This window comes from Syngnathoides biaculeatus, chromosome 8 (assembly GCF_019802595.1).
Source record: "Syngnathoides biaculeatus isolate LvHL_M chromosome 8, ASM1980259v1, whole genome shotgun sequence".
Classification (NCBI taxonomy): domain Eukaryota; kingdom Metazoa; phylum Chordata; class Actinopteri; order Syngnathiformes; family Syngnathidae; genus Syngnathoides; species Syngnathoides biaculeatus.
In genome coordinates, this window is record NC_084647.1 from 23256489 (window position 1) to 23273114 (window position 16626).

At 42.1% G+C, this 16626-nt stretch overlaps 1 protein-coding gene across 1 annotated transcript; it reads left to right on the forward strand.

The window, feature by feature from the left end:
* Positions 1-11467: 11467 nt before the first annotated feature.
* LOC133504970 (succinate receptor 1-like) lies at positions 11468-15377 on the forward strand. Its single transcript, XM_061827741.1, has 4 exons — positions 11468-11545; positions 11645-11764; positions 14325-14423; positions 14556-15377. Exons 1-4 carry the CDS (start codon positions 11468-11470, stop codon positions 15255-15257), a joined length of 999 nt encoding a protein of 332 aa, XP_061683725.1. The 3' UTR covers positions 15258-15377.
* Positions 15378-16626: the final 1249 nt, after the last annotated feature.

The window sequence follows — 16626 nt, forward strand, 5'->3', positions numbered from 1 at the left end:
AGTTTCCGGAAGCTTCACTAGCACAGCATGTTTAGCCTGAATACTAATGCTTCGTAAACTGCATAACCACAACGCATTGAATGCAAGTCTAGTCTGGAGTGTTCACAGTTGGTTATTTCAAAATCAATCAAATGGTACAACGATGATGACAAATCTGCCCAACCAGATGATTACATCACCCGTATGGTATGGTATGGAACTCTGGATTACCCGGTACTAGAAATAGCAGTTGTGGGCTCTTGGCTGCACTGCTTCTCGTAAGTGTAAATTGCATTTTTTTTTTTTTTTTGCTATCAGCTCTGAGCCTCTACAGGACAGGCAAAACCAGAAGTGGCAGGCAGACCTTTTGTGTAAACATTTTTGAAACATCAAGAACAAAAAAAAACAAAAAAAAACAACTATAAATACTGAAATACTGTATCATCTAGTGGTGCTTCTGACTCATCAAAAGGCTGACTTGGAACCCAACACAAGGAGTCATGCAATATCACTTAAGACAAAAAATCTTTTCAACTCTGCATTCCCTTGCGTCTGGGTCAAGAAATGTTGGTGCCGGCTTCTCAATTTTTTAAGGTAATGCTACACAAGATGGTCACATGCATTTAATTCACATGCACGCAAGGGCGAGGAACTGTAAATCACGCAAAATGTGGCTTTTACGCGGTAGATGGCTTTCCCAAAATTATTGGAGGGATAGATTTGTCTCCTGTAAATATATGTGCATGAATGTGAGGGGCAGTCGAGGAGGAGTGAAGCTCCAGGGAGAAGACATAGCGAGGGTGGATGACTTCAAATACTCGGGGTCAACAATACAGAGCAATGGAGAGTGTGGTAAAGAAGTGCAGAAACGGGTCCAAGCGGGGTGGAACAGTTGGAGGAAGGTGTCTGGTGTTCTATGCGACAGAAGAGTCTCCACTAGGATGAAGGGCAAAGTTTATAAAAGAGTTTTGAGGCCGGCCATGATGTACAGATTACAGACGGTGCCACTGAAGAAACAACAGGAAGCAGAACTTGAGGTAGCAGAAATTAAGATGTTGGGGTTCTCGCTCAGAGTGAGCAGGTTGGATAGGACTCATTAGAGGGACAGCCAAATTTGGATGTTTTGGAGACAAGGTTAGAGAGAGCAGGCTTTGGTGGTTTGGACATGTCCAAAGGCGAGAGAGTGGGTATATATATGTAGAAGGGTGCTGAGGATGGAGCTGTCAGGCAAAAGAGCGAGAGGAAGACCAAAGCAAAGGTTGATGGATGTCATAAGGGAGGGCATGAAGACTGTGGGTGTTAGTGAGGAAGATGCACGAGATATGCTTTGATGGAAAAAGATGACAGACCGTGGCGACCCCTAATCGGGACAATCCGGAAGGAAAAGAAGAAGATTTGTGTCCCGTAAAAGTTATGTTTGTCTTCCACTAATACTTCCGATTTAATAAGTCAAACTTCATTTTGCACTTGCAGTGCTCAAGCAAATCCAGTCCATGGTGAAAACCATGAGAGCTAACCTAAACCGGTCAGCCTTTTTTTGAATACAGCAATCGAAATCCCCTGTACCCCTGTTCCTAACGGCACTCGGAATCTGAGTGAGTGAACAGGCGAACAGAGCGTTCGGAATCTGTAGTGCTGCCACATGCATAACAAACTACATTGACAATTGTTTGGTTTCTTTAACAAATCAAATTTCAAATGATCCTCACAGCCCCGCAATAACATCAGCATTGTCTGATCCTGACTGTTTGTAAAATCTGCACACTCAATTTATTTATTAATCACCATTTTTGGTGACTATAGTGTATTTTTAGTTTTCATTTGTTAGATAAATGTTGATTCCGATATTAAAATTGCTGTTATATTGCATTTTGGTAAAGAATTGATAGTTTTGCCATAATAGTGGCGGCATTAAGAGGTGAATTCAGTCACTGTTGAAGGTCCAGCTACCAAATGGATGGCTAGCAGCAGATAAATAGTATCAGCTTTTGTTCATGATAAAAGAAAAATAATGTAGCTTTTTCTCAACTCATGCATCCAAGTCTATATAAATCATAACTCACTTGACGGAAATGTTAGATCAAAAAATTCCACATGATCAACAAAGTTCCTCCCAGCCAAAATAATTAAAAAAAAATAATAATAAATCAATGGGGGAAGGAGCAGAGGAAACCTTGTCTCTCCTTGTGTTCATGTCATAAGTAAAACATGTCAAAAAACAATAAAATGAGCATGAATAATCGACAGTCGCAGTATTCAGACTTTCAACAGAGGCAACTGCCAGAGCTGCAAAGGGAAGTTTCCCAGTCATAATGCTGCTCTTCTGTCAGCTGATGCTGCTGCCAATTTGCAGCTGGTCAGGCCCAAAAAAAAGTGAACTGAACTGAACTTTGGTATCCAGTGCAAAAGTACATTTTCGGATGCTTTCACTCCTCCACCTCACTTTATCCTGTCCAAATCAGATTAGTAAAGAATGTAAATAGTCCCGGCGGCATGGTGGCGCTGCTGCAAAGCATCGGCCTCACAGTTCTGAGGACTGGAGTTCAAATCCTGGCCCAGCCAGTGTGGAATTTGCATGTTCTCCCTGAGCTTGGCATAGCGATCGTCCTCAATTGTTTTGGTTTTATCACAGTCAAATTTACAAGCATTCCAAATTGTGTCAGCAAAAAGAAAGGCTTACTTTCCTTCCTAGTGAGAGACAAGGAAACATCTAGACAGAGCATTCGTTTTTATCCTAAACATGTATTGAACGTCATAACATTAGTAAAAACATTAACAGCTAACAGGAGCTTGTAATATATGCCCACCATGCAAAATTCATCATCGACGTGCCTCGACGCTGTATGAAAACACATTAGACTGTGAACTGTTAGTAGTAAGCACTCACATAGACAAGGGTAATGTGCTTGAGTCATGTGTTCAAAACGCACTAGGCTATTTGCTGGTGGTTGTCATTGTTCAGATCATTTTAAAATTTATGATCAAATGCCAGTTTTGCACAACGTTTTGTTTCTATGTGAAGCTTTGGTCACTGTTGGTGCAGTGCTTCACAAAAGCATCACAAAGGCCAAAGTGGCGCAGAAGTTGTTTTTGTAATACTTTAATAAAGACCTATTCAAGCAATCGCAGCACATGACAGCAAATAGCCAAGTGCATTTTGAAAGCACATCGTCTGCGCAGGTGCTAACGAGCCGCTAGCTGTTATGGCAGACAGGCTCTGACCTCCGGATTGGCTCAAGCCTGTAGGACTTTACGACAAGTCCAGTTTCAGCCGGCTCCTTCCCCATCCTGCTGGTGTTTAAAATTGCAGCTCCACATTGAAAGTGATCAATAAAACCATATTTTTGGACAACTGTAAAATGGCATGTATGTATTACAAACCGATTTAGCGATGCGTATGTGAAGTTTAACCCCCGTCATAATATAAAAATTGGACCAAAAATCAACCTTTTAAAATGAGCAAAGATTCGATCCAAATATATTGTGCTAAAAAAGGTAAATAAAGGTGTACTGAAGCCGTGATTTTTTTTGTACACCACTGGAGGAGCCCACGTACCACACCACACTTTGAGAATCACTGCTTTATATTAAAGGCTGCGGTCACATTAGATGGCCTTCACATTGAATGTGGACTGCGCCGGAATGAGTTTGGACCTGTAACCAGACCACCATTAGCTGGAGGTCTTGGACCGGTTGATCTGGTCCGCACCAGTTTGTGTGGTGCGTTAACACCGGTCCAAATAAACTAAGGTCCCATGAAACCTAATGAAAGGATTCTAGGGTGAAAGCATCCTCACAAAGTTCCTGCAAAAGCTCAATGCTATGATGTCATGAAGTTGAGACACGAAACAAGAGGCTCGTTATTTCCCATTGCAGTTCTTTAAAACGTGGTCATGAAAAAGCCTCTATATGGACTGCATCTGTGTATGTGTGTGTTTTGGGGGAAACGACTGTGCAGAGAACGTGAAAGTGCCACCTGCTGAAATGAATGGCGAGCGTAAGAACAACACACCAAGCAAATGACACCCAGATGTCCGTTTCTAGCACCTCCCTGTCACACAGCTGCTAGTTTCATTGTGTAAAAAAATATATAAAAAATAAAAAGCACAAGCTCCAAAGCTTTGTGAAAATCAGAGCGCACAGTGAAGTTACTCTTTTTCGGGAGAATTAAATCAGACAGCTGCTTTTTGCATTCAAAAAAATTAAATGAGGGATGAGCTGACATTACCTTAAATTACACTGTAGGCTCAAAACAAAGCATTAAAATGAAGCTGTGACTTTTTCTTTTAATAGTTTGTCATACACGCGAAGACACTACTCAGATTTTGATCCAATTAAGTCAGAATCAGACGTGAAGCATGGCAGTAAAAGCTTTTAATTGTGTCACCTTCCAAAAGTGGGACAGCAAAGGCCAATGGGAGAGTCCTTCTTTCAAAATGGGCCAGCATGTGACACTCATGCCTCGCATGGTTAACGCGGCTCCATTTCCATTAAATAAATTAACATTGCTACACTTGTAGCATTTGGATTTTTTTTTTCCACAGCAAAAGAAATTGTTTTGTTCTGCGTGTCAGACGTAGAGAAAATAGTCCTTTACAAAAAGGTATGCATTACGTTTCAGGTCTTGTTTTCTCACACTCATAATCACAAGTAATGAGAATATTTTGATGTACTAGTTGGGACTGCTCTCTACCCTTGGCAAATCGGTTAATCACAGGTTTTCCTTTTTTTTTTTTTTGTAGCTTGGTTTATTAGTTTCTCACTCCTACATCAACTTTTCTGAATTCAGTACTATTTGGTACAATAGTTCATAGTAGCACACTTAGTGTTGTTGGCCAATTATTGAAGTTTTAGGGTACTGCTGCCCTCTGTCGTATTTCTTTGGTATTACACATCTCTAGAGCATCTACAATGTAATGTATGATGTGTGTTTAGATATATGGGAGGGTGACGTATAACGAGCACAGTAAAGCCACAGCATTTACCATATTGTAAAATACTTCTTTGATATCCATCCATCCATTTTCTTTGCCACTTATCCTCACGAGGGTCGCAGGGCGTGCTGGAGCCTATCCCAGCTGTCAACCGGCAGGAGGCACCCTGAACTGGTCGCCAGCCAATTGCAGGGCACATAGAAACAAACAGCCGCACTCACAATCACACCAAGGGCCAATTTAGATTGTCCAATTAATGTTGCATGCTTTTGGGAATGTGGGAGAAAATCAGCGTGCCCGGAAGAAACCCACACAGGCGGGGGAACATGCAAACTCCACACAGGTGGGTCCGGGATCGAACCCGGGACCTCAGAATTGTGAGGCCAATGCTTTACCAGCTGTTCCACCGTGCCACCCCTTCTTTGATATTTCGAAAAAAAATCAATTGGTATTATCATGAAAGTAAAGTAATTGATGGTATAGTGGTACACTCACCGAACATTGGTGCATTCCCATGACCCTTGTGAGGATAAGCGGCTTGGAAAAAAGATGGATGATCATGTTAGCTCATTAGATAATGACTGAAGAGTTAAAGGTTTGATAAATGAAAATATGGAATTAAGGCCTGTTGTCATTTGTTTTTGCTGTACTTAAGAAGATTTTTCAACTATCTGTTCTTGATATGACAATTTTTTTTCTTTTTTCTGCATTTTTAAACCATAGCTATACTTTTTTTTCCTCCTTTGACAACACGACATAAAAACAAATATATATAAAGGTGCTAAAGTCAGTCAGCCGGGCTTTTGATTGATTACTTTTCCTTAGAGGTCAAGTGTCATGCCTATAAACATTCTAAAATAGATATTGTAATGGAAAATACATATAACATTATTCACTTCAATGTCTATATGAAAAAAATAAATGTGAGCGGAGAGCACGTCATCCATGCACAAAGTTGCGGAGGTCTCATTCGACATCCAAGTGGTCGCCATATTGGCTGCATCTTCTGTCCGTGACATCAGACAGGGACATTCGCCATTGAAAACACGCTGTGCCGCCTACTATAGGAGACGAATACCCGCCCTCTGACACGGAAGCTCTTTTCGAAGAAGAGAACATCTCACAACCGAGTGAAGTGACCGCGGAAATATTACCCTATCATTTCTAGCCATATTTAGATGATATGCGGATCATGGCGAAAACGCATGCAGCCAAACCACCTCCCCGCCCGATCCACCTCCGCAGCAGTGACAAACACCGCCGCCTGCGAGCGACGACGACGGCTTGGACAAACCGCTTCCCCGTCCGATCCACCTTCGCGGCGGAGATGAGCCACCGAGGCCTGACGCCGCAACGAGCCACCCCGGCGGTGCCGCGTCCGCCGACCACGGCTTCTGCCGGGGTGGCACAGACACATTTAGCGCCCCTGATTTACGGATTACGTCCCCCCACAACTATATATATATATATTTTTTGAATCCACGAAGCTCTTGTCCTTTGCACCCGTGCAATCCATTTTTCACCACAAACCGGGTTATTTGGAAAAGTATGAAGAATGAATCCATCCTCCCGAGCAATATCCAGGAATACAATGAGCCGGCATTTTGGCTAACACGAAGGAACAACGTGCTACCTTCCCGGAGGTAAACTAGTATAAACATACGAGACCGCTTCACTTCCTGCTTCTTCTCGAAAACAAATCCCTCAAGAGGATTTCCATGGTGGGAGTCACAAATATCCATATACATCAAAATCATGTTTTGTGGTGAAAAAAACGGATGGGTCCATACCAGCTGCCCTTTTTTCTTTTTTTTTTTTTCATTAATAAAATACTAAAAATCATGCAATTCATGACAGTGGCCCCTTTAAGTAGTGGAGTTTTACACTAGTATCTCTTCCTCTATGCAAGCAAAAAGTATGAATGGTCTTGCGAGTTTATTCAACTATTTACTTCTTGTGATAAAATGGATTTTTTTTCGCCCAAAAGTAGATTAGAGTATTAACTTTTTGGGCAATTTCAGTCGATAGAGTTCACATGTATTCCTTGACGGAACTTTGCATTGAGAAAAGTACAAGTCCACCAAGGTTGTCTAGCTCGTGGTTAATTTGCCACATAGTTCTTGGTGTATGGGTTTGAATCTCAGCTTCGATCTTCCTGCGTGGCGTTTACATGCTCTGCCCCTGCTTGTGTGATTTTTCTCCAGCGACTCTGGTTTCCTGCCCCCATTCCCAAAACATGCATGCTAATTGATCCATAGCCTAGGTGTGAATGTGGCTGTAAATGTTCCCTGTGATTGGCTGGTGACCAGGTTACGGTTTACCCAGTCGGTTCGGATACATTGGGGGTATATGACTGGCATGGCATGTGGCATGACTGGCAAGCACTGCAGAAAACGAATGGATAAAATGTACTTAAAGTATGTACGAGTATTATCCAATGACTGACTGATCCTCCCTTGCACTATAAAATGACACATTCGCTTCCTCACCTCTAGAGGGCACTCTCATGCTGTGGGAATATTCTAAAGTACACAATTAACTCAGTAAAATGATAACTTACTTCAGATATATGCATCTATTTACCAGTACCAGATATACTCAAAACAGTATGACCACTTACACAATAGCCTATGTATGAAACACTATGCCTTTAAGTATGTATTGGTACTGTCTGAACTGAAACATCATGTTTACTATAAATGTTACACTTTGCACTAGTGTACAACTGTCTTACATTTTAGATACTTCAACCGGTTGCATAATTGATCAGCTCTGCAGTGGTGGGAACTCAGGAAATACAACCACGTAGTTTAAAATTTTTATCGGAGTTTCTGTACGAGATGTACTTTTACTGCCTGCATTTGAACACAGATATCATAACTTTCTATTCTTTATGGTGTCAAAACAAGCTGTTTCTTTTCAACCTCCGTGGACGACATGACGTAAAAAAGGTGGAGCGGGGAGGGAGAAAGAAAACTTCAGTTGAGATCAAGTGTGGGGTGGGGGACAGACAGCATCGACGTGAACTAGGAAGTATTTACAACAAATGAAATATATTGGTAAAAACAAAATATTTCCCATTCACGTTGTTGTCTATGAAAGAGTGATTTGTGATGACATAAAAGCACAAGCACAAAATTTATCTGCCTAATCTGAAACTAAACAAACACATAAGAAACTGGTAGTAAGATTTGAATTTAGCCTTATTTTACCAATCCCCCCCACGCTGAAAAAAAATGAACAAAGCCCCTCACTGATGTCCACAAGACAAGATGTGCACTGTGTTAAGTGCACAATAAACAAACCAATGTGAGCCATGGCTGCAATGTTGTAGCATGAGATTTGATCAAGGAGTGATACAAGAACACTAAATGTTATTAGTCTGAACTTTTATTTTTGGGAACATGTAATCAACCATTTTCGGAGCCGCTTATCCTCACAGGAGTGGTAAAGCCTATCCCAGCTATCTTTGGGCAGCAGGTGGGGTACACCCTGAACTGGTTGCCAGTCAATCGCAGGGCGCATAGAAACAACCATTTGCATTCACAATAACACCGAAGGGCAGTTTAAAGTTAAAGCCCCAGTGTTATGCCTATAAACATTCTAAAATAGTTATTGTAATGAAAACTACATATCACATTATTCACTTCAATGGCTACACAAAAAAATAAATATGAGCAGAGAGTGTCTCATCCATGTGCAAAATTGCGGAAGGCTCATTCGATATCCAAGTGGCAGCCATACTGCCTGCAACGTCATCACCAGATGTTACACCGGGACATTCGCCATTGAAAACACGTAGTGGCACTTGCTATGGTACACGAATGCTCTTTTGAAAGAAAAGAACATCTCACAATCGAGTGAAGTAATTATTTTATGACTCTATCTTTTCGAGCCATGTTTAGATGATATGCGGATCACTTCCAACTAACAACAGACTCCCAGGCAGTATGTATGAGCCACCCGGGCGGCGCCAATGTGAGTCACCCCGGCCGAAGCCGCGCTTGGTGGACGAGGCGCCGCCAAAGCTGTCCGCGGCGCCGACGGGCACAGACACATTTAGCACCCCTGACTTACCAATGCGGAACCTTTGTTACGTTCTGAGAGGATTAAGTACCCCCGCCCCCCCAACTATTGTTTTTTTCTATACACACCTACCTGTCATTTCGAACCTACGAAGTTCTCGTCCTTTGCACCTGTGCAAACCATTTTTCACTACGAACCGGGTCTTTTTACATCTTTTTATATTTAAGTATGAAGAGTTAATCCATCCTAACGAGTGTTTGAACACTATCCAGCAACGAGCTGTCATTTTGACTAACACGAAGGAACAAGGAGCTATCTTCCAGCAGGTAAAACTCGTATAAACACACGAGACCGCCTGAGTGCGCTGCTGCTGTTAACGTCACTTCCCGCATCTTTTCCAAAATAAATCCCTCGAGAGGATTTTCATGGCGGCAGTTACAAAAAGCCGTATATGTCAAAATCATGTTTTGTGGTGAAAAAACGTTTCATTCAAGCTGCCTTTTTTAATTAATAACATACTAAAAATCATGCATTTCATGTCAGTGGGGCTTTAAGTTAAACTTAGCTATCGAGCAGAAATGTGGCTATTTCCACGTCACTTCTGAATCCTCTCAGCTGTCTGAATTCCTTCCACCCTGAAAGGCAGCTGTTATTCTCACCTTTTTTGTCTCGAGATTTGTCCAATTACTTCTTCTGTTGCCTCTGTCCCTTTTTGCTAACCAGTTGTCGGCAAATGAGGGATGAGAATTGTTTTGTTTTCCAGTTCTTGATATTCTGGCAGTTTCAGTAATGTTCCTGAACTTCAGGGGAAAAGGTGTGAGTGCAAGGCAAATGTGAAAACTGTGTTACATATGACAATGGCTTTCTTAAGTGTTCCTAAGAGCATGTCCTTTACCTGATGATGATTTTTTTTTTTCTTTTAAGAGTCCCATAAAAAAAAACAATACCATTTCTCAGTTTGATATTAAAAATCTTGTCTTGCGTGTGTGGGAGGTCACTTGAAGATTTTTAATTGTTTGTTTATTAGTGCCTTGCGATCAGCTAGGGACCAGTTCAGGGTGTATCCCGCCTCTTATCCGAATATAACTAGGACAGGCTCCAGCACCCTCGCAAACCTAGTGAGGATAAGCGGAACAGAAAAAGGATGAATAAATGAAAATATTTGTTTAAGAGAAATGTTTGATACAGCTCTCTGGCTATATATCTTGAAATGACACAAGTAATGATGAAGCTGTGGCTTGTAGGTGTAAATAAAGAAAACATGCAGCACAAGCAAAGGAGAACGTAGGCAGGGTGGACCAAACAATTGTGACATTTCAACACGAAGCACGGACAACTCAGCCTTTCTTCTAGGCAATGACGTTGAGGGAATTTTTCAGCTATTTCGTAAATATTTGTTCTGTGTTATCTGGCGTGGAGCTATTCAATATTGCTAAATATAATGGACTTCCGCTGCGAACCCCACCGTGACCTTCAACTGGAAGGCTTCCTACACTCGTAAAGTGCAGGAATGGTGCAAGATTACTTTCTGAGCCCATTGTAATATAACCAAATAACCCACGCAGGTTGGGTCTCCGAAGGACGTGCAGATTGTGTTACACCTAGATTAGTCTCTGCTCTCTTTTCGCTAAAAAGGAAAGAAAAAAGCTCACATTGGCTCGGTGTCACATGGCTCTCAGCAGTGAATCATGTGCTCACAAAAGGCAGACCAACATTGTCGGCATTGTTGCCAAAATATGTAGTGGACCGCACGGCCGAATAAAGCTCACACGTTGTGCAATCGCCGCAAAAAAGCACTTGACACCAACCCTTTCAAGTGAAAGTAAACACCTTGCTATTATTCTCTGGATTGACGGGAAACACGGGGGGCGGGTTGTGCTTGGTGGGTTCAAATATGACACAGTTTCTGTGTTATGGTTGCCGTTTTTCCAAGCGTGTCATATAAAAGTCAGCCAGACCAACAACATTCTGTGTTTAGCGTTTCCACTTTGCAGTTAGTGGGTGTCACGCAACACTTCTTTGGCCACAACCTATTCAAGCTTAAAGCAACTCAAGCTGGACTACGGAATGGTGAGTCCACTCTAAACATACTCAATGAGAATTGTAGCAACTACTGTGGTTTTTCAAGAGGACAGTTGGTTTTTGTATTTTAAAGTGGAAATACACATTGTGGAAAACTGGCTTTCATTGCTCATATGCAAACAAGTTGGAGCTCTGATGTGCCTACATTTTGCACATTTAGTGGGAAACTACACAAGCACAAGTACATTTGTACTTGAGATCCTGCCCCAAGCAGAGGAGTTCAAGTATCTTGTAGTCTTGTTCACAAGTGATGGAAGAATGGAACAGGAGGGTGACAGGCGGATCGATGGTGCATCTGCAGCGATGCGGACTTTGTATCGGACCGCTGCGGTGAAGAGGGAGCTAAGCCAAACCCTGACGTTCTCAATTTATCAGTCGATCTAAATTCCTACCCCGAGATATGGGTTGTGACCCGAAGAACAGGATCCTGGATAAAAGTGGCTGAAATGAGTTTTCTCCGCAGGCTGTCCGCGCTCTCCCTGAGAGATAGGGTGAAAAGTTTGGTCATCCGGAAGGGGCTCAGAGTAGAGCTGCTGCACTTCTACATTCAGAGGAGCCAGATGAGGTGGCTCGGACATCTGATTAGGATGCCTCCTGGACGCCTCCTTGGTGCGGTGTTCTAGGAAGGTTGCACTAAGAGGAAACTGGATGAGGACATCCTGGAGAAACTACATCTCCTGACGGGCCTAGAACACCTCAGGATCCCAAAGAAAGAGCTGGATGAAGTGGCTGAGGGGAGGGAAGTCTGGGATTCCCTGCTAAAGTTCCTGCCCCGGCGACCTGTCTTTGGATAAAAATGGATGGTTGGATGGAAGTACATTTGTTGTTGTATCTGTCAGCAAGCAGTTTAAATGTTGGCCCTTGTCTTACATCCAATTTAAGTTAAATTGTGTCTTCATACAGTTTCTGCACTAATAAATGGGCAACTACAGTATTTGAGGAAAAAGATCCATTGTTTGCTTCCAAGCTATTCTGCAGAATCTTTGACACATCAAAACCAAAAGTGTTGTTGAATGCATTTTAACTTCTGATCACCTACACATAAACATATAAATGAGGTCATTGGTTTATGATGGAGTTCTGATCCTACGGCGGCAATGTTAACACAAATTGATACGAAAGTCCTAAAGTGTGGTTGTCTTTCACCAACGCACGCTAACACAGCCGTAGAGTTCGAATTACAGTAAATACCTGTATGGCTATGTAGATACAAAACAATCATGAAAACCAGTGAGTATGATGGTAATTGAGCGTGGCTTCTTGTGCACACATTTTCCTACACCAGTGCACAAAATACTTCATTGCACGCCATTCATAACCTGGAAACTTTGCACGTTGGACCCTTTTTAAACCAAGGACCTCTTGTAAATAACATCCGTCAAACATCCATAGATGAACCCTTACCTGTGTACGAAACTACAATTCAGACAAGCTATAATACCTGGATCAAGTACCTCAATGTCAATAATGGAATTATACAATGGCAAAACACTAAAACATCCATCCATCCATTTTTTTGCCGCTTATCCTCACGAGGGTCACGGGGAGCGCTGGAGCCTACCCCAGCTGTTAACGGCAGGAGGCAGGGTACACGCTGAACTGGTTGCCAGCCAATCGCAGGGCACATGGAGACAAACAGCCACACCTAGGGGGTGTTTTTGGAATAAGGGAGGAAACCGGAGTGTCCGGAGAAAACCCACGCAGGCACGGGGAGAACATGCAAACTCCACACAGGTGGGTCCGGGATTGAACCCGGGACCTCAGAACTGTGAGGCCAACGCTTTAGCAGCTGATCTATTGTGCTATACTGAAACAGTCGACCAAATTCAACTTCAAATTCAAATTTTAATTTCAATTTCAAATAATATTGGCCAATGGAGATATTAAGTGTATACTGTGTATAATTTATTTTAAAGCTGTCAGCCTATGCTTCTCACACACTGCGCTGACCACATGCTTCGTCCCTTTTTTTAATAATTAAATTAATACATACGCATATACTATACAAACATATTCATACCTTACATATATATTCCGATATGCACACATTATTTTCAGGCATATTTTTATGAAATGAATAGTGAGTTATGCAGCCCAGGATTTGGGGGGTCAGTTTGTTTAAAAAAAAACAAAAAAAAAAACAGTTGTCATTTCCTCATCAATGGCATTTGGCATTACATGAGCATAAACCTAAAAGACTTGTTCAATGCTTTTGCCACGTAAATATAGTGTTCCATGTGTAATTATGTGTCAGATTAATACAGTAAACTTGATTTGGGAGTTGTAATGTTTTGTGGATTAGACTTTTGTCTTCCATAGCATTTTCAGGTGGCCTGTCTGCATTAATCACAACTGCTAACGTACCTCAGAGTCCGTCTTAAAGGGGAAATCCAGTCCTTTGCATGAACAACGTATCCAATAGGTCATGTGATATGTACTCTATTTTGACAAGGTGATGTTAAATCCTCTCTCATTTAATAGTGTTTTGAGAAGATTTTTATCGACAATTAAAAATTTTCAGGGGCGCTGCCATTTTAGCGAGTCACATGACTTACGTGCGCGGATGTGATGTGTAAGGTGCCGCACCAAAGGCTCGATTACATTATGCCCAGCGCTGACTTCTCGGATTTATCCTCATCTGATGAAGAAATAGCAGTATCGGGAAGAGGAAGCAATACTTCCATACAGATTAGAACCTGTGGCTGTAAATAATGTTGAATATTCGGATGGTTCTTCGGGCAGAATGACGCCGGAGTCTGACCACTCACTCACTCAGATTCCAACGCTCCCATTGTCAAAATAGAGTACATATTACATGACCGATTGGATACATTGTTCATGCAAAGCACTGAATTTCCCCTTTTTTAAGTACACTTCAGTCCATAATCCGCCATTTTTCATTCATTCAACATACAAATATTTAAGTGCAGATACTTTACAGTCCGTAAACAGCTTGAAGGAAGCACACTTGTCTCAAACTGCACAGAACTACCGGTAAAGATGAGTGGTACCAGTACTGTCTTGTTTTTGAAAGTGGGGTAGGGTAGTACTTTTCTAGTATGGTATACCTTGCAACTGTCAAATGTGACATGCTTGAAAAATCATAATTCATCATTTAGTCACATACTGTTGTACTGAACTCATAAACCTGGTCTCCTCCTCCTCCTCTTGGTCTAATTCCACTTCAAACATATGACAGTAGCAGTTTACTTCCTCTGTTTTTTTTTTTGTTTGTTTGTTTTTTGAAGTGAGAGTTCATTAACGTGCCACCATGATCATTTTTGCTATGTTTCTACTTTCCAGGTGTTGAACTGTAGCGAGATAGATGGCATACTGGCAAAGTTCTACCTGGCACCATCCTACGGACTTGAGTTCTGCATCGGTTTCCCTGGGAACCTTATGGTGGTACTCGGCTACCTATTTTGTCTCCCCAAGTGGCAGAGCTGCAATGTTTACCTTTTCAACCTGGCGATCTCTGACCTCATCTTCCTCTGCACGCTGCCACGCCTCTCCTACCTCTATGCCAACCACCAGCGGGAGACCAGCTACTATGGTTGCATCATCAACCGCTACGTCCTGCATGTCAATCTCTACTCATCCATTCTGTTTATGGTCTGGCTGAGCATGGATCGCTATTTGCTCATCCGGCACCCGGCGCGGAACCACTTCCTGCTGAAGCCGCGGGCGGCGCTGGTCGTGACGGGGTTGAGCTGGCTTGCCGTCAACGTGGAGGTGATCCCCATGGTCGCCCTGATGCTCCAGGACTTGCAGAGCGGAAACTGGAGTCGCTGCAATGACTTTGCCAGCCTCCAGGGCGACGTCAGCGCTTTGGGCTATAGCATGGGGCTCACCTTAACTGGCTACATCCTACCTCTCCTCGGACTTTGTGGTTTCTCCCACCGGATTGGGAGACTACTGCAGACGCAGGAAATGGCCTTTCATCGCAGGACAGCACAGTACAAGCGAGCTCTCAGGGTCATGGCTTCCGCATCTGTCATGTTTCTGGTTCTATACACCCCATACCACGTGATGAGAAACATCAGGATTGCGTCCCGGCAGGCTTGGGCGGGGGTGCAATTGTGTACAAAGATGTACATAGAGGGCCTCTACATCTTGACTCGACCGTTGGCCTTCTTTCACAGCGTTATCAACCCAGTCTTTTACTTCCTCATGGGGGACAAGTTCAGAAAGTTCCTACTTGCAAAATTCAGAAAGCTAGCCAGAAAAACAACCTAGCTAAGAGAACCGGCGTGAAGAACTGAAAGCAAAGCACATATTCATACACTGTCTACTTTACCTACTGTACATGGGCCTCGAAAGTGGCACCGCACAGTTGAAACTGCTGCATTGCATTATGTCAGCTAAGACGTGAGCATATCAAAAAACCTAAGCAAATGTAAGCAGCTAAGGGTTAATTTTTTTATTTTTGCTGTTTTTTTTTCCATTTTCCAAAAGACTCCAGAATATGGCACGACATCATTGCACAAGACCTGTGTTCATACTCCATTCAGCACGAAGTACAACTGCCTTTGTGAGTGCAAAAACTCCAAAAGTAGGCACATCCTCAAAAATTCACGTGAAAAGTATGTAAACAGAGAAAAATATAGACAAATTATGGAAAGTAAGGAGACTCACATTCAAAGCCATAAGACTCCATTATCGCCAGATGTGGCCAGAGTAACCAAATATTGTCACCAGTTACAATATTTACTTTTATTTATTCATAAAATTATTGTTTCTTTAGAATAATAAGACTCAAGTAAAAGTAGTCCCACAAATATTCGAAAGTACTCAAAGGGGAAAAAAAAACTACTCGAGTGGAAGTTGACGCACACATGCCACCATTTCACTTTTTAACTGCTGAAATCCAACAACACATAATTCTGCCCCACAGAAACACTATTTGCTTTTATTTACTTGATGTACAATTCAAACAACTTTATGTTTGTTGACCACACTCAGTGATAATGTGTGCGGCAATCTACATATTCTACTAATCTAAAATGGACATTAACAATTTAAGAGCTGCATTATAACGCTGTTGGTTTTTGGAGTCTGTAGAGTAAACACACGCAATGGCTGTATTTTATTTGGTCAAAAATGAGACATTTTTATTGGCTCGCAAATTGAACGTGCGTGACCACGTGACTGTCTCTTGTCGTCTGATTGGTGAATTGAAGTCAGATGACATTAGTGATCCCAGTTCAGTGACGCAACGGGCATCCTATGAGGAATTCGTAAATGGAGTCTAAAAATAGGCGCGCACACGCAAGACTCTTGCACGCCGACAAGTACAGGTTATGAAGCACATTACCTGACTAAATGGAACGGAGCAAATGTTGCGCGTTACTTCCCACCATTTACGTTTCATTGCAATGATGACATCACCGTGAAGTCATGATGACTTCCGATAATGTTTCAGACATTTTGTGAAAAATTGGTTTTAATGTGTCGTTAAAAAAGATAATAGGGGTTTTTGTTTTGGAATAGATCCGTTCAATTTTCATTATTTCCCATTTGGAAAACAAATGTATTCTAAAGCCAAACAAAAGTGGGGAGTTTTGGTGAATCACAAAAAATCCACTTGTACTGTAGGCCTATGGCA